Source organism: Balaenoptera ricei, chromosome 3, assembly GCF_028023285.1.
Source record: "Balaenoptera ricei isolate mBalRic1 chromosome 3, mBalRic1.hap2, whole genome shotgun sequence".
Classification (NCBI taxonomy): domain Eukaryota; kingdom Metazoa; phylum Chordata; class Mammalia; order Artiodactyla; family Balaenopteridae; genus Balaenoptera; species Balaenoptera ricei.
The window spans coordinates 55,891,827-55,910,783 of record NC_082641.1 but is presented as its reverse complement, the minus strand read 5'-3'; the positions used below and the strand labels follow the sequence as shown (position 1 = coordinate 55,910,783).

At 38.1% G+C, this 18,957-nt stretch overlaps 1 protein-coding gene across 2 annotated transcripts in view; it reads left to right on the top strand.

Moving 5' to 3' along the window:
• Nucleotides 1–17,839, top strand: part of CCDC125 (coiled-coil domain containing 125) — a 32,822-nt gene extending 14,983 nt beyond the window's left edge. The window contains exons 9-14 of one of the 2 annotated variants that reach the window (XM_059916524.1): nucleotides 4,940–5,022; nucleotides 9,054–9,169; nucleotides 11,334–11,441; nucleotides 12,574–12,748; nucleotides 16,323–16,453; nucleotides 17,297–17,838. In XM_059916524.1, the coding sequence (XP_059772507.1) occupies nucleotides 4,940–5,022; nucleotides 9,054–9,169; nucleotides 11,334–11,441; nucleotides 12,574–12,748; nucleotides 16,323–16,453; nucleotides 17,297–17,608 (925 nt within the window). In that variant the 3' untranslated portion in view covers nucleotides 17,609–17,838. Of the gene's footprint in view, nucleotides 1–4,939; nucleotides 5,023–9,053; nucleotides 9,170–11,333; nucleotides 11,442–12,573; nucleotides 12,749–16,322; nucleotides 16,454–17,296 lie in introns of both variants that reach the window. The other variant, XM_059916525.1, reaches the window with a different exon arrangement.
• The last annotated feature ends 1,118 nt before the right edge of the window (nucleotides 17,840–18,957 follow it).

The window sequence follows — 18,957 nt, the reverse complement described above, 5'->3', positions numbered from 1 at the left end:
GTATTATTCAGTGGGTTAAAAGCTATTACTACCATAATTTCTTTTGATGTTTAAAATTTTCCAACTTCGGTCAGTGGGAGCCCCATCAAGCACAGGTGTTCCTGTGGCTTTTTTTTTTTTTTTTTAAATAAATTTATTTATTTAATTATTTTTGGCTGCGTTGGTTTTTGTTGCTGCCTGTGGGCTTTCTCTAGTTGCAGTGAGCGGGGGCTACTCCTTGTTGTGGTGCACGGGCTTCTCATTGTGGTGGCTTCTCTTGTTGCAAAGCACGGGCTCTAGGCACGCAGGCTTCAGTAGTTGTGGTGCACGGGCTTAGCTGTGGCATGTGAGATCTTCCCGAACCAGGGATTGAACCCGTGTCCCCTGCATTGGCAGGCGGATTCTAAACCACTGTGCCACCAGGGAAGTCCTTCCTGTGACTTTTTGACATCTCTTTTTCTTTGAGCACTTTCTTGCGTTCTGGTACAAGATATTCTAGGCCAGTATGCCTACAATATTAGGTATTTCTTCAAGGAGCAGCAGTTCCTTTTAATGGGGAATGGTGTTTAGAAATCAAGATCTGAGTGCTAGGTGTGCTCAGTACTACTGAGGGTTCACTGCGTGGAGTTCCTCTCAGAGGACAGAGTTGGAAAATACACAGATGCAGACACACATATATATGCATCTATCTATCTGTCTGTCTGTGTCATCGATTTATCATCTATCTACCTGTCTCTTTATCATTTATGTATGTATGTATCTGTCACATATCAATGAGATCATACTCATATCTCCAATTGCAGAGCACCACCACAGGGTTCATCTTAGCCTTGCCCCTCTCTGCATTTGTAAGTCCCACAAGGAGAAACCTGGCTCCTGTTATCCTGTATGTTTACTTATTTGTTCCATCATAGACTATACAGAAGGTAACTTTAGAACTGCTAATACATACCATTGTAAAATCAAACCCATTAACTAGAGTTCCATATTTGTTTACAGTTTTGTTTTTAGCCTGAAGGTATATGGTCAAAATACAGTGTTTAAAACTTACTTGGTTAGTTTCCTCTTTCTTATCTTCAGTATGGTTATTCTCTTCATTTAAGTTCATTTGTTTCCATTTGTATTCTGTTTTAGAGTTTTTCACTATCCTTATTAATTTACTTATTTATTTTGTTTGTCTACTTTTGACTTTGTGAAACATTGACATGCTTCCAACAGTCAGAAGTATTCAGACAGGTACATTCAGAGAAGTGTCCTTTGCCCCTCTACCCCATTCCCAATGTCCTGCCATTCCTCCTTCCCTTCACTATCTTGTACATAATCAATCTTACTATTTTTTGATTTATCCTTCCTCTGTTTCTGTTTACACAAATAGGCAGGTATATGTATGTTTATGTATGTTTATTTCCCCTTCTTTCTTACATCAAAGGTAGTTTACTGTAGATACTCTTTTTTTTTAATAGATTTTTTTTTAAAGGAATTCCTTTATTTTTATTATTTATTTATTTTTAGCTGTGTTGGGTCTTCGTTTCTGTGCAAGGGCTTTCTCCAGTTGCGGCAAGTGGGGGCCGCTCTTCATCGCGGTGCGCGGACCTCTCTCTATCGTGGCCTCTGTTGTTGCGGAGCACAGGCTCCAGACGTGCAGAGCTCAGTAGTTGTGGCTCACGGATCTAGTTGCTCCGTGGCATGTGGGATCTTCCCAGAGCAGGGCTCGAACCCACATCCCCTGCATTGGCAAGCTGACGCTCAACCACTGCACCGCCAGGGAAGCCCTAGATACTCTTTTGTGCTTTTTCTGTTTAACAGTATATCCTGGAAATCACTCGATTGTGCGGCTGTGAAATAGTTACTCAACCACTCTCCTATATATAGGCACTTAGATTGTTTCCATTATTTTGCTATTATAAACAATGCTGCAATAAATAGCCTTGACATATACTTTTGTGTTGCTGGAGATGTATTTTCAAGGTAAATTCTTAGAAGTAGAATTGCTGGGTCAAAAGGTAGATACATATGTAGATTTATTAGACGTTGCCTAATTCCTCTCTATGAGGCTTGTACCAATTTGCATTCCTAACGGTAACTCATGAGACTGCTTGTTTCCCCCAGCCTCATCAAGAGAATGTGTCATACGTTATGATATTTGCCAGTGTGATAGTGTTGTTTACCCAATTTTTTCTTTTGTATTTTGTTTTGGCTGCACAGAACCCAGAAAATTCTGATTCACATACACAGATTTACACTTAGTCAACAGGTTATCTCTTAGGATGCTCTTCAGTTAGGCAGAACTAGCAGAGGATGCTTTATAGTGAGGTCTGCACAAAAATAGTTAACCAGACAGCAAAGTTAATGCATTTGACTGAGTAGGTTGTGATTTTTTTTTTTTGGTTTTTTGGTTTTTTTAAATATTTATTTATTTATTTAGCTGGGCTGGGTCTTAGTTGCAGCATATGAGATCTTCATTGCGGCATGCGGGATCTTTAGTTGTGGCATGCAGGGTCTTAGTTGTGGCACGTGGAATCTAGTTTCCTGACCAGGGATCAAACCTTGGCCCCCTTCATTGGGAGCATGGAGTCTTAACCACTGGACCACCAGGGAAGTCCCTGAGTAGGTTGTTTTTTTTAATGTAAATGACTGCTTATATTTATTTATTTATTTATGACTGTGTTGAGTCTTCTTTTCTGTGCGAGGGCTTTCTCTAGTTGCGGCAAGTGGGGACCACTCTTCATCGCGGTGCGCGGGCCTCTCACCATCGCGGCCTCTCTTGTTGCGGAGCACAGGCTCCAGACGCGCAGGCTCAGTAATTGTGGCTCACGGGCCCAGTTGTTCCGTGGCATGTGGGATCTTCCCAGACCAGGGCTCGAACCCGTGTCCCCTGCATTGGCAGGCAGATTCTCAAGTAGGTTGTTTTTTAAAATTAATTTATAAAGTAGTTTGCATGCATCTCATAAAATGTTTGTGAGCATCTGAACGTCCTCATAAGCTTAGAATTATTCAGAGTTCAGTTTGAGAATCACAGACCTAGAGTCCTAGGAAGAGGTTGTGCTAAGAAAGGTGCTTTAGGACTTCCCTGGTGGCACAGTGGTTAAGAATCCATCTGCCAATGCAGGGGACACGGGTTCGAGCCCTGGTCCGGGAAGATCCCACATGCGTGGAGCATCTAAGCCCGTGAGCCACAACTACTGAGCCTGTGCTCTAGAGCCCACGAGCCACAACTACTGAAGCCCGCATGCCTAGAGTCCATGCTCCACAACAAGAGAAGCCACCGCAATGAGAAGCCCATGCACCGCAACCAAGAGTAGCCCCCGCTTGCCACAACTAGAGAAAGCCCGCGCACAGCAATGAAGACCCAACGCAGCCAAAAATAAATACATAAATAAATAAATAAATTTATAAAGGAAAAAAAAGTGCTTTATTCCTCAAGGGCTATAGACATTGCTTGAGAAACTGATTTCACGTTTTATTAATTTGTAGGTAATTCATGGAAAGGGAATGTCTTAGATTTACATTTCTTGTTTTTTAGATATAACTGACATATTACATTAGTTCAGGTGTACAACACAATGACTCAACACCTGTACATATCACAAAATGTTCACCACAGTACAGTCAACATCCGTCACCATACATGGTTACAGAATTTTTTTTTCTTGTGATGTGAACCACATTTCACTTTTAATTGAGAAACTTTAACTTCATGACCACTGTTTTAATGATATGAGGCCTGTCCCAAGCACAGCATGTAATATTCCCTAGGAATATCATGTCTTGATAGGTATTTTATTTAAAGTTATAAATTAGACCAGATGATCTGGCGACTGTTTTTAATTACAAAAGCGCAATTTTTTAAGCCTCTGATACTGGGCTATTTATTTATTTTTTAAAACAAATTTATTTATTTATTTATTTTAAAAATAAATTTATTTATTTACTTATTTTTGGCTGTGTTGGGTCTTCGTTGCTGCATGCAGGCTTTCTCTAGTCGCGGCGAGTGGGGGCTACTCTTTGTTGTGGTGCGCACGCTTCTCATTTCTCATTATGGTGGCTTTTCTTGTTGCGGAGAATGGGCTCCAGGCACGCAGGCTTCAGTAGTTGTGGTACGCGGGCTCACTAGTTGTGGCACGCGGACTCAGTAGCTGTGGCTTGTGGGCTTAGTTGCTCTGTGGCATGTGGGATCTTCCCGGACCAGGGCTCGAACGTGTCCCCTGCATTGGCAGGCGGATTCTTAACCACTGCGCCACCAGGGAAGTCCGATGCTGGGCAATTTAGGAACTCTTGTAAGTAATTCCAATTTTCATTCAATAGATAAAGCTCCCTATGTATCTTTTTCTTAAATTGAGGTATAATTGACATATAACAGTGTATTAGTTTCAGGTATACAATATAATGATTTGATATTTGTATATGTTGCAAAATGATCATCACAATAAATCTAGTTAACATTCATTGCTGTACATCATTACAGTTTTTTTCTTATGTTGAGAACTTTTAAGGTCTACTCTCTTAGCAGCTTTCAAATACTGTACAATAACTGTTAGCTACAGTCTTCATGCTGTACATTGCGTCCCCAGGACTTACTTATTTTACAACTGGAAGTTTGTACCTCCCTATGTATCTTTTTATGCAAATTTTGGAAGGTGGCCTAAGCATGTAGTTGGTGTTCAAATGGTTATTAACTTGACTGAAACTTTGGTAAAGAGAATGAGTGTTCAAAATAGATGACTTAGAGGTATTTCTGGTTCTGATACTTTCTCAGCTGAGTATACAGAAGGGTTAAGAGTAAGTTCAAAGTCTAACCACACTCCTTTAAATTTTTATTTTATTACATATATAAATTCTAGACTGTTTTGATGTAAGAAAAATTATATTAGGGTTTTCGTGTTCTAATTATGGGATTAAATGTTCTCATTCACCTACAAAGTATTAATGTTTTAGTTATTTAGGGGGTACTTTTTTCCAGGCTAAACTGTGAAAATGCAGTCCTCAAAGAAACTTTGAAACTGAAAACAGAAGAAATTAAAATGCTCAAGTCTAAAAATACAAGTAAGTAGAGTGGTATTTTGATAATTCTTTAAAAATACTATGTTAAAAGATCAGTTTTATATAGAATGTCCTATGTTAAGAATACAATATCAATAGACAAAGTGCTAATATTTTGAAGTAACATATTTTAAGGATAAAAGAGAAGAAGTGCATCAGTTAGGTTTTTTTTTTTTAACATCTTTATTGGAGTATAATTGCTTTACAATGTTGTGTTCGTTTCTACTGTATAACAAAGTGAATCAGCTATATGTATACATATATCCCCATATCCTCTCCCTCTTGCATCTCCCTCCCACCCTCCTTATCCCACCCCTCTAGGTGGTTGCAAAGCACCGAGCTGATCTCACTGTGCTGTGCAGCTGCTTCCCACTAGCTATCTGTTTTACATTTGGTAGTGTATATATGTCCATGCCACTCTCTCACTTTGCCCCAGCTTACCCTTCTCCCTCCCCGTGTCTTCAAGTCCATGCTCTTATGTCTGTGTCTTTATTCCTGTCCTGCCCCTAGGTTCATCAGAACTATTTTTTTTTTTTAGATTCCATATATATGTATTAGTATACGGTATTTGTTTTTCTCTTTCTGACTGACTTCACTCTGTATGACAGACTCTAGGTCCATCCACCTCACTACAAATAACTCAATTTCATTTCTTTTTATGGCTGAGTAATAGTCCATTGTATATATGTGCCACATCTTTATCCATTCATCTGTCGATGGATACTTAGGTTGCTTCCATGTCCTGGCTGTTGTAAATAGAGCTGCAATGAACATTGTGGTACATGACTCTTTTTGAATTATGGTTTTCTCAGGGTATATGCCCAGTAGTGGGATTGCTGGGTCATCTGGTAGTTCTACTTTTAGTTTTTTAAGGAACCTCCATACTGTTCTCCATAGTGGCTGTATCAATTTACGTTCCCACCAACAGTGCAAGAGGGTTCCCTTTTCTCCACACCCTCTCCAGCATTTATTGTTTGTAGATTTTTTGATGATGGCCATTCTGACTGGTGTGAGGTGATACCTCATTGTAGTTTTGACTTGCATTTCTCTAATGATTAGTGATGTTGAGCATCCTTTCATGTGTTTGTTGGCAATCTGTATATCTTCTTTGGAGAAATGTCTATCTAGGTCTTCTGCCCATTTTTGGATTTTTTTAAAAAAATTAATTAATTAATTAATTAATTTGGCTGCATTGGGTCTTTGTTGCAGTGCACGGGCTTCTCACTTGCAGTGGCTTCTCTTGTTGCGGAGCACGGGCTCTAGGCGCGCAGGCTCAGTAGTTGTGACACACGGGCTTAGTTGCTCCGTGGCATGTGGGATCTTCCCGGCCCAGGGATCAAACCCGTGTCCCCTGCATTGGCAGGCAGATTCTTAACCACTGCGTCACCAGGGAAGTCCAGGTTGTTTGTTTTTTTGATATTGAGCTGCATGAGCTGCTTGTATATTTTTTGGAGATTAATCCTTTGTCAGTTGCTTTGTTTGTAAATATTTTCTCGCATTCTGAGGGTTGCCTTTTTGTCCTGTTTGTGGTTTCCTTTGCTGTGCAAAAGCTTTTAAGTTTCATTAGGTCCCATTTGTTTATGCTTATTTCCATTTCTCTAGGAGGCGGGTCACAAAGGATCTTGCTGCGACTTATGTCAGAGCATTCTGCCTGTGTTTTTCTCTAAGAGTTTTATAGTGTCTGGCCTTACATTTAGGTCTTTAATCCATTTTGAGTTTATTTTTGTGTATGGTGTTAGGAAATGTTCTATTTTCATTCTTTTACATGTAGCTGTCCAGTTTTCCCAGCACCACTTATTGAAGAGGCTGTCTTTTCTCCATTGTATACTCTTGCCTCCTTATCAAAGATAAGGTGACCATAGGTGCATGGGTTTATCTCTGGGCTTTCTGTCCTATTCCATTGATCTATATTTCTGTTTTTGTGCCAGTACCATAGTGTCTTGATTACTGTAACTTTGTAGTATAGTCTGAAGTAAGGGAGCCTGATTCCCCCAGCTCTGTTTTTGTTTCTCAAGATTGCTTTGGCTATTTGGGGTCTTTTGTGTTTCCATACAAATTGTGCAATTTTTTGTTCTAGTTCTGTGAAAAATGCCACTGGTAGTTTGATAGGGATTGCATTGAATCTGTAGATTGCTTTGGGTAGTATAGTCATTTTCACAATGTTGATTCTTCCAATCCAAGAACATGGTGTATCTCTCCATCTGTTTGTATTATCTTTAATTTCTTTCATCAGTGTCTTATAGTTTTCTGCATACAGGGCTTTTGTCTCCTTAGGTAGGTTTATTCCTGGGTATTTTATTCTTTTTGTTGCAATGGTAAATGGGAGTGTTTCCTTAATTTCTCTTTCAGATTTTTCATCATTAGTGTATAGGAATGCAAGAGGTTTCTGTGCATTAATTTTGTATCCTGCTACTCTACCAAATTCATTGATTAGCTCTAGTAGTTTTCTGGTAGCATCTTTAGGATTCTCTATGTATAGTGTCATGTCATCTGCAAACAGTGACAGTTTACTTCTTTTCTGATTTGGATTCCTTTTATTTCTTTTTCTTCTCTGATTGCTGTGGCTACAACTTCCAAAACTATGTTGAGTAATAGTGGTGAGAATGGGCTTGTCTTGTTCCTGACCTTAGAGGAAATGGTTTCAGTTTTTCACCATTGAGAACGATGTTGGCTGTGGGTTTGATCAGTTAGGTTTTCGAATTAAAAAAAAATTTGAGGTGAAATTCACATAACTTAAAATTAACCATTTAAAAGTGAACAATTCATAACACAAACATCTAGTTCTAAAACGTTTCCATGACTACAAAATAAAACCTTATACCCATTAAGCAGTTTCTCCTGATTCTCCCTTTATCCTTTAGCTTTTATACTCAGTGTAAACAAAATGGTAGAGCACCTGATGTTTGAGGAACCTGAGTAGGTGTATGTTTATTGGGAATCTAGTAGGAAAAGTATAAAATTGTATAGTTATTCAACATAATTTTTTCTCATAAAAGTGTCTTCTGTGACTTTGTCACTAATACAAATATTTTTCAAAATATTATTTGACTCATTAAGAACTTGAAATTTATAGATGTATGTGCATATACACACACACACAGAGCATATCTTTTATATAATGAGTCACTATATGACAAAAGTTAATGAAAGAGTATTAAGGTGGTACCAACTTTTTAGAAATCTTTTTTTTGGCCACACCATGTGGCATGTGGGATCTTAGTTCCCTGACCAGGGATCAAACCTGGGCCCCTGGCAGTGAGAGCCCGGAGCCCTAACCACTGGACCGCCAGGGAATTCCCAGCAGAAACTATTTTAAAGTGGTGGCTTGAAAGGCGTAAAATGAGTGCTCAGTCAGGTCATGGGCCTGAGAGCGGCACTTTACATAGTGTAGTAAGTGAACTGTGGCAATGCCCTGGGTGAGAACTGCACACACAGATATGCTTCTCCACACCAGTGATTTGAGCAGATAGTGATTTCCCCCTTGTTAGGTTGGTGCCAGGACAGAAGTTGCTCATAACCACTACTCCTGTCCCTTCCTCCCTATCCTTCCACCCTACAAGAAGAGAGGGAAAGTTACTGTTATTCTGCTTTCCAGTAAATAGCAGGACCCCTCTTGTTCTAAATATTTGGGTTGAGAGCCTCTTGTGAAAACTCTTAACTAAAAGAAAAGTCTGATAGAGTTTGGAGAGCTGGTACAGTTGACATTAATACAATATATGAGATTTCATCATCTGATCGTCTCACAGTGTGGATAATTAGCCTTTGTATGTTCTCTTTTTGAAAATCCTACAAATTTTCTTTGAGCAAATGAAGACCAGACTTTGGTTGCAAAGTTATTTCCACATTAAAAATAACATTTTATCTAGTGTTAACTCACTTGATACCCACTATTCTATCAGATTTTCTGGTTGGAGACAGATTTTGTGGGTAGTTGTATATCCCTTGCTTAGAAGTGAGTATGTGGTGTTGGTTTAACTGGATTAGGTGAGGCTGGGGTTAGACCTCCTAACACTTTCTTACATGGCCCTTCCTAGTTTTGAATCAACAGTATTTGGAGGCCCTCGCCCTGCTTGATATCAAACAGCAGAAGATGGCTCAGGAAAACATGTGCCAGGACACAAGTGGCTTTACCGAGGTTTCAGGTCTTGAGGTAGGTAAGCAGGTATGAAAGTTTAGTAGGAGGGAAATTTTCCACTTCCATTTTCTTTCTGCTGTCGCCATCAGCTCCACTTCTAGGATAGAACCATACTTAGCAATTTGAGACTGAGGGTGAGAGAGGCCGAGGTCCACTCTTCAGCCTTGCTGGTACCATACCTTTCAGGCACAGCATTCTTGGACATTAGGGGATGTGCTAGCCACTTCCTGTCCCTTTTATTTCCTTTTTCTACAGCTTTAGCAGAAAGTATGTTAGTAGTATCTTCCCTGGGTAGAGGCTTACAGCATCAGAGTACTTTCCCACACATTTTTTAATCTGATCTTGGTAATGGTCTTGTGAGGGCTGCAAAGCAGGTATTATCCCCATTTTACAGATGAGGAAACTCAGGCTCAGATAGTTTTAGTTACTTTCCCAAAGTGATGCAGTCACTCTGGGGTTGAGCCAGGTCCAGGACAAAGATCTGCTGATGCATTGCTAATTGCTTACTGAGGTGTGAAAGGTCTTACAAGTGTCCTGGGGACTCATGAGAAATGAGCCTACCAGTGGAGTGAGAAGGGGTAGCCATTCACTTATTATAGAACTTCAAATAAAGCAACTACTACTAATAATAGCAAATACATAGTCCTTAGTAAGTGCCAGGCACTGTTCTAAGTGCTTCACATAGATTAACACATTTAATTTCTCACAACTACCAAATAAGGTGAGTACAATTAAATCCCTATTTTACAAATGAGGTAATTTTTGCACAGAAGGGTTCAGTGATTTGCCCAAAGTCACAAAGCTACTAAGTGGTGGAGCTGGGATTTACACCCAGGTAGAGTTTAGAGTCTGTGCTTTTGATCACCATGCTCTACTGCCTGGGTGGAAAACTAGTGTAATAGCAAAAAAAAGAAAAATAAAAGAAACTGAACGGAGAGAAAGTTCAGAAAAAGCGTGCTTTATTATAATTTTGAGTAGGCTCTAAGTAACTTTATGGCAGGCAAGAAGAAGGGCCCTGAGCCAGTTGATGAAGGAGCACTGAGGTAAGGACATAGAATTAGGATGCAGAGGTCCTTGCAGAAACCTTGCATGTTTATATTGGCCCTACCCAGGTCTTAAGTTGCTTTTGGCAACTTTCACAGGGACAATTATCAGGAGCCGGAAGTTGAAAAGGGAAGATACCAATCTGCCACATAGCCGCCATTTGTACACTTGAGTCAACTGAAAGCTCACTGTGTACTTCACAGTTATCATTAATGCGAGAAGGAATTTTCTGAAATAGCCTTTACATTAAGAGAGACCGTGGAATCTTCCTGTCTAAACAGTCTCTAAAATAAGATTCTACTTTAAGCCAGTCCATGTGAAATTTATAGCAGCAGGAAGCTTAGACAATAATTTTATAGTATGTTCCACATGAAACTTTAAAAGATATGGCACAATATGTTACATAGACCGCCTCCATTAAATTGGAAGCTGTTGGAATATTTTGGGAAAGCAACTTGTGGTTAGTTGCCAAAATGGGTTTTAAAAAAAAGTACAACAGTTCTTACTTTTCTTCTGGCTACAGTGGTCAACCAGGAGTGACCCACATGGACTCGTTTCTTCATTGTGATCCAAAGACAGGTTTTGAAGGATCAGGGCCATATGCAATTCCAGAACAGTGGCTGAGCCAAGAAATATATAAGAATTTATTACATGATCAGAGACCATTTTTTTAGGAGTGGCAGGATGATTGTTTTCCTTAAAATTCACTCATCGTTTCTGAGCATGCATCTCTCCTGGCAGGACCTGACAGTAATGAACGCTGGGTAGCAAGGCCAAACCCAGTCACAGGAAATCCATATTGTGGATGTTTATATTCACTTCGTTAGGTCTAGTTCCTGCCAAGAACTCGGAAGTGTAGGAAACTGGTACCAAGTGCAAGGTTTCGGAGCGTGCGCAGAAGGAATGCAGAATTCCTGTGTATTTTTGTTCCAAGTAATAACAGTCTCCTCATTTGTAGTTCATTTCCCCTTGGGTCCTGAAATCATGGTCTCAGCTTCCTATTTTTGTTTTCCTTTGCAGCTTCTTTGAATTAGGTGCTTGAATAAAATGTGCATGGGTTTGTGTGTGCGCCCCGTGTTTGTGTACGGCTGAGCAATGTGACACTTAGTAACAGATAATTCTTTTGGATTTAAAGCTTGCAGTTCTGGGAGCCTGCCTTTGTCACGGTCCCAGAGGGAGCCCCTGTACCTGTGCCAGACTGGCAGCATCTACTCAGAAAATGCTCCTTCAGGTCAAACAGGAGGTATTGTGTTATCAAAACAGTAAAAGCTTTGGTTTTGCTTCTCCATTAACACAAAGTAGAATAAATGGAAGTATATGTAATAATTAGCTTAATTTGGTAGTCTTTGGCTATGGAACTTATCCTTAGTTTTAAATGATAACATTAACGTATAAACTGGATTTTGTTTACATTACTTGGCACGATATTGCAGCCACGAAAAGTTGTTTGCTTGTGTTTTAGTTAATATTTCCTAAGTTCATATTTCTTTTGTCTATACGTGGCCCTAAAATTACTAGATATTAGAGGAAAAGGCACACATGCTTAAAATCACCAGTATGTGCAACACTGATTAGCCGAGAGATAAACATGAAGCTTATTAGAAAAGCTGCAAGGTACAGTGGAAGGAACCTTTGTGCCAGCCAGACCTAGGTTTGAATCTCAGCTCCATCATTTTCCAGCTTTGTGGTTTTGGACGCATATGTTAAATGGAGGCTGATAACTAGTTTGGAGGGTTGTTGTGAAAAATAAAAAACGGTAGACATATAATGTTTAGCACAGGGCCATGCCTGGCATTTAATCAAATGATAGCTGCCATTATAATTAGGCTTTCACAACAAATACAGTATGGACCATAATTTTTAAAATGTTTTTATTGAAGATTTGGAATTTAGTCTTCAGAGTATATATGAAAGCAAACAGCTAAACATTAGCAATTCATCAGGAAAAGCGTAAGATTACAAAGATCAGAGGCAGCTGTGGGAGGTATCTGAAAGATGGTATTCATAATTGTTTTCAGTGGTATTTTCTGGCATGGCCCAAGGCAGAACTGAAATGCAGCCATTGGCATCCTCCCTTCTTCCTCGCTGGGCAGGACATACACAAGGCCCGTCTAGGATATTGAGGTCTAAGAGGAGTAGGATTACCAGGGAACTGACAGGCACAAGAGAAACTCCTGGTAATCTAGTTCAGAGTGGGCAGCTACTGCAGAAGAGAATGGCATGTACTAATTAGATTAAGTGGATGCAATAGATCAAGGGCAGGCAGAAGACTCCTACTAGGCAGGGAGACTGCATTTGCTAATCTGACTCAGCATTCAGGCAAGAATTGTTCTGGTTTTGCCTCTAACACCTCTCAAACTTTCTTTCAAAACCAGTTGGAACTTCTGCAGAAGAGTAAAGAAGAAGCCTACATAATGGCAGATGCATTCAGAATTGCATTTGAGCAACAATTAATGAGGAAAAATGACCAGGCGCTAAGATTGACACAAATGGATAAAATGTGTAAGAAAGCAACAAAAGGGACAAATTGGAAGCACCTTAAAGATGATGGTAAATATGAATTATAATGGTAATAATCAGGTGTAATTTCAGTTGTTTTTGGTTATAATCATAGTTGATTAAGCACAGTTAATATGGTGAATATAATTGAAATTTCACATATAGTTAGGATTTATCTAAAAATGTAACAACTATGGGAAAAAAGGAGTCACTGGGTGTTCCTTACGCAGATGAAACCATAAAGTAACGGGAGAATCTCTTTTTTAGTAGAGATTTTTAGTGGAAAAAATTTATAATAAGAGCACTAGAACCCAACAGTGGAACCCAACATTAAATTTATCTATCTAATTAAACTTTATTGAAATGTGTGACTTTGGAAGGAGACACTGAGCAGTAGAGGAATAATCTTAAATTGGACAAATTAATAAAATATTCTTATAAAAAGTGAAACAGAAGTTAAGGTTTGGTTTTGGTTCACAAGCCTATCAAAAGTGCATGGCCATTTTGGAGTCATTATGGTATTAGTGTAAACAAAATATATAAAAATGGCATGAGAGAATAAATTGCCATTGAAGTATGTAGACTGTCCAATATAAACAAAGTAGCTGTTGTTTTTTAGAAATTTTAGTTTCTCTAAATGGTCAATCTCAATTTTCATTTGTAAGTATTATTCAGTAGGCTTCATATGGCTTCAATTTAAAATTCCAATTTGAAACCATTTATCAGTCAAGAAAGATTAAAGTGAAGTTTATTAAGAAGTGTAAATTTCTAGTATTCAAATTCTGACATGACCCTGTTTCTAAATCTTTTTTGACAAAATCTATAATCCTAGTTCCAGTATCTCTCATTTTCAGATTAATTTAGGACCAATAAGAATCTTATAGTATTAAAAATGAAACTTTTAATAGTAGATACCTAATTTTGTTTGAAATATCTCTTTTCAAACAGTGCATATTAGCATTAGTATATGGGTCAAGTGTTGTGAATTTTAGCTTCATTAACTAAACTTTACCCATCTCTTTGCTGAAGTGTTAAGAAATAGCTTATAGGGATAATAAAAATAGAAGTAGTAAACAAGAACTGTGAAAGCAGATTATAAAAGCTATGTATTTAGAGTCAGGTGGAAGTCAGGGCAAAAGGGGGGAAATAATGTTCCTCAGCTCTTGTTCGTTCTTAATCAGGCATTCCACATTGTACTGAAATTAACTTCTAAAGGTGTTTTCTGATATGAGATTTACAGAGGCCAGTGAGCAAATATAATGGCTAATTCCTCAACAGTCACTTATAATAGATAAAAAATTAGTATTTACGTGGCTGTTTTCTATAATAATTCCTTGATAAAAGATAAAGGTATAACCTTAATGTCAAGGTAAGTGATTTGCCAGGGGAATAAGCTAACATAGTCCAACGTACTTATTAGCCTTTGAGGAATTGGTGGAAAACATTAAGAATATCTAGTTCTACCGTGAACAACAAATGTGTAGGTGATCTTCCTCAAGCACCTCTTCTTTCAGTGAGGCCCTTGATAGGAGCTGGATTGCAAAATTTTCAAAGGTATACATACTCTTAGAGGGCAGCCTAGGTGTTTTGTGTTAACTGAAGTCAAATCCCTTTGAAAATCTGATTTTGTTTTGATGGAAGGTAGAGAGAAGAGTAGGGAGAAAGAAGCGGTAGATTTCATATTCAGTTCAGCACTTGTACTCATTTTATATTCCAGAATTCCTGCCTTTCTTAGCTTTTTACAGAATTCAGGAACTTTTCCATAGAAAATATGATTTGAGAGGTACAGCTCCCAATCTTTGCTTTCCGTTAAGGTACTGAGAGAGACTGGAAGCAGCATTTAAAATAACTAGTTCATCTCTGAAGAGCCTTTACAAGTCCGTAAAAGGTTTAGTAGCTCTTTGTGAGTTTCTTAGTGATAAGACTTTGATTCATTTTAATATACTTCAATAATCTGGTACAAGATGATTGTTACAGGTCATTTTCTTATTTGTGGTTAACACTATGTTAACTTTTCTTCTTGATACAGCTGCTTAGACAAGTTCCGAGAGAGAGCGTATAAGCATGTTTCCTTGTTTTTAGCTTGAAAATAGAGACAGATTCATCCACTCTCAGAACTGGTGAGCTGGTCAGCTTGTCTGGCTTTTCCCCTTGGCCACAGCTGCTATTGAAGAAGGTCAGGTGTGTGGCCCAGTCACTGGGGTTTATCAGGATTGGGTGGAAAGGGAATTGTCCCTTTAGACTTTATCTGATCATTAGACCATTTGCAGAGCATTCTAAAAACATTCTTGAAACTTGCTTTGTATAAATCTATAAATTTTGTATTTTCTGCTACAAATTGCATCCTTTCTATGGATGAAGAAGAGTATCAGTGTACATATTGCAGGATGTGGACTTTTAAGCGATATGTCAGTAGCTGGGCTAGGTGCTTTCACAACTGTTTTGTTTTTTTTAATTGTGATAAAATATGCATAAAACTTACCATTCTTTTTTAAGTAGGTACATTTTTTTTAACATCTTTATTGGAGTATTATTGCTTTACAATGGTGTGTTAGTTTCTGCTTTATAACAAAGTGAATCAGCTATACATATACATATATCCCCATATCTCCTCCCTCTTGCGTCTCCCTCCCACTCTCCCTATCCCACCCCTCTAGGTGGTCACAAAGCACCGAGTTGATCTCCCTGTGCTATGCGGCTGCTTCCCACTAGCTATCTTACATTTGGTAGTGTATATATGTCCATGCCACTCTCTCACTTTGTCCCAGCTTACCCTTTCCCCTCCCTGTGTCCTCAAGTCCATTCTCTATGTCTGTGTCTTTATTCCTGTCCTGCCCCTAGGTTCTTTAGAACCATTTTCTTAAAACTTACCATTTTAACCATTTTTAAGTGACAAGAAGTCCATTCACATTGTTGTATAATCATCACCACCATCCATCTCCAGAACTTTTTCATCTTCCCAAACTCTGTACCCCCATTCAATACTAACTGCCCACTCCCTTCCCCCAGCCCGTGCTCTATTATTTAATGGCACAGCAACCCAACAATAGAGCATAGGTACTATTATTCTCATTCTGGAAGTGAGGACATGTAGCTCAGAGAACTTGTCCAACATGATACCATTAGGAAGTGGTTAAATGGGGATTCAAGTCCAGGTCTTTCTGGCTCTAAAGCAGAGTTTGCATGGTTCAGAGGCCACCTGTCTGCAGACATGTTTTGTTGGGAGTGAACAGTGTTCTCAAATATTGTGGGCAGGTGGCTAACCTTCACACTGGGAGATTTCACATGCAGATGTGGATTGCTGGCTCCTTTGGAAGACTGAGATTATCAGGTAGCACAGGCTGCATTCTCCCATGGGCAGCTGCTGAGCAATGAGAGTGGCAGGGCGCTGCTCTGGGTTCTCACACTGTGGCCTCTCACCTGCGTTTGCCATCCTGGCTCTAAAGTCTGCTTTTCCCACTGCACTGTGCTGCCTGACTCACTCGTGCTAGAGGTCACCTGAAGAGGACAAGGTCCTGACTGATTTAGGAATGAATTAGCCTTGGTTCACACTTACCCCTTTTTCTGGAAGTACTTCAGTGAGTGTCTTTTTGTGTCTCAGCTGGATTTTCATGTTCCATTTTAGGGTTACCATCACAAAGGAGTAAGAAGACCTTAGGGCAGAAACTGTTGGGTATGCTCCCTTTGGAAAACAGTTCTAAGAGTACTGATGACCAGCATGATCCTCAGGAAGTCTTTAAGATGCTAATAGATTTGGTTAGTATCTTTGCTTTTTGTTAGAGGCTGTGGATGAGCTTATCTTTTTCCTTCCTATTAATTCAACTCTTTATCGCTCTATACTTGACTTTTATGCTCTGTTCCCATTTCAGGTACCATTTTCCAGAATTATGATCTTCATCTCCTTTAACACCCCACACATGCTTCCCACTTCTCCCATCCGTGTTCTTCCTGTGCAGCTTTAAAGCTCCACCTCTGAAAAGAGGAGGCTCCCTGAAATTAAGTCCAGGCATCTCCGTCATCTGCAGTTACATATACAGTTCATGACAAGACTTATATATTCAGGAATTTTTCAAGTGTTCAAGGAACTTCCTCATGCATTCTATCCTTTAATCATTACCACAACCCTGAAATCGGTCCTGTTATCCTCAATTTCATAGATGACTATACAAAGAAACTCATGTTATATGAACATACTTATCTATAGAAGAGTATTAAAGTTTATTTGCATATAAAAATATTAAAATTTTTATATAAATAACTTCAACATTCTTTCACAGAGGTAAGTACATGTTGGTATTATATATACATATATACACATATACACACATACCATGTAAATATATACTTTCTTCTTTCTCCTCTCTCTTCAGATGACTTAAAAAATTTTTCAACAGAAAGAATGCTGTTTTCTATTTTTCCTTTAAAAAAAATCCTCAGTAACATGTAGCATTAATGCTTAGGAATCAGTGGACACCTAATTGATTTATTCATACTGACTGGCTTAGATTGGAGATTGAACATTTTCATGAAATACTTCTGACTATACCTCTGTACTCTGTGATTTACTAACTGGTACGTTTTTAATTTGTGTGCATGCAGTTAAATGATAAAGAAGAAGCTTTGGCTCATCAAAGAAAAGTTAGTTACATGCTTGCTCGGGCTTTGGAAGACAAAGGCACCACCTCAAAAGAGAATAAAGGAAAAAATCCTATGAAAGACAATTCTCCATTATTAAAAAACCCCTGGCAGAAGACTTCAGAATTCCCTGTTTTACGTGATCCTGTACATTCAAGTGTTCAAATTTTTAATTCTGTGGGCTGCATTTGTTCAGTTCAGCACTTTCAAACAGATCAAAACTACACAAGAACTCTTAAAAGATCCTATTCTTTGCCATCAAATATCATGTACTGAAGACAAACCAGTTGAAATTAGAACTGAGAGCTGTTTATATCAAGACTTTGAAAACAGACCATGTAAATGTTGCTACATCTTCAGAAGTTGTATGTTTTCCGGGTATTTCTAAATTTGGGGAAGCAGCTTAAATAAATGTTCTCTACAAGAAATTTATTAGTATTCTGTGTTGACATATTTCACTACTATATTTTTGAAATTTTCAGTATTTGCCAACATCTTAAAAACAAATAGTGATTTTGATAAGAAAATTAACTATTTAGATTGACTTATAGAGATCTTTGGCTCAAGCAACAACAGGAGTGACTGAATGTTAATTTTTGGAATACATTTATCTGGTTTTGTGTTTTTCTGGATTTTTCATTTGCCATATAAAGTTTAAAAATAATTTCCTTCACTTCAATAAAAAAGTTATTATGGTGGGACTTTGGCAGCAATATATTCAAAGTCATTGCTAGTTACCTATTTCATAGCTTCCTTTTCGTCAGAGTGGTGACATTCTGTAGCCAGATCTACGCAGAATTCTGGCATTTAGGCCACTCTGAATTAACTTCTTGGTTTTGATGCTGAATTTTAGGCCATTTAAAATTATTTTCTCTTTCTAGAAATATTACATAGTAATAATCTTTAATACCTTTTGGGAATATTACTATATTAATAGCATCACAATGATATCAAAGGAAGTGCATTACCTTGTCAGCAGTTACAAAACTAATCTCTAGTGAAATGATCTCTAGTGAAAAGAAATTACTACTTAATTAGATAGCTAACAGTAGGATAATAAGGTAACAATATAAACCATTTATAGTTGTGTTACAGGAACAGCACTGGTTGGCATTAATAATAAAAGCTGAAAAATTGGCAAATACATTTTGAAAAAAGGAATAATGAGGATCTACTGTTACCAGATATTAAAATGTATTATCCTATCAACTATACTCCAATATAAAACAAAAATTAAATTAAAAAAAAGTCCTGATGGTAATACAAAGCTACATCATTTAAAACAATGTAACAGCAGGTCAATGAGAATCGGATAAAGACCATACACACCTAGTATATATAATAATTTAACATAAAAGGTAGGGAAAGGAAGGATCTGGGATTATTTAATAATACCAAAGTGGGAAGTGTAAAAAAAATCAAATTATAAAAACTAGAAAGAAGTATGTGTGTATATAAAACAAACTCAAATAAATTGATAAAATTTATATTCCAATTGATAAATGGACAAAGAATCTGAATCAGTCTCCTCAAGTAAAGGAAACAAAAGCAAAAATAAACAAATGGGACCTAATTAAACTTAAAAGCTTTTGCACAGCAAAGGAAACCAACAATATGAAAAGACA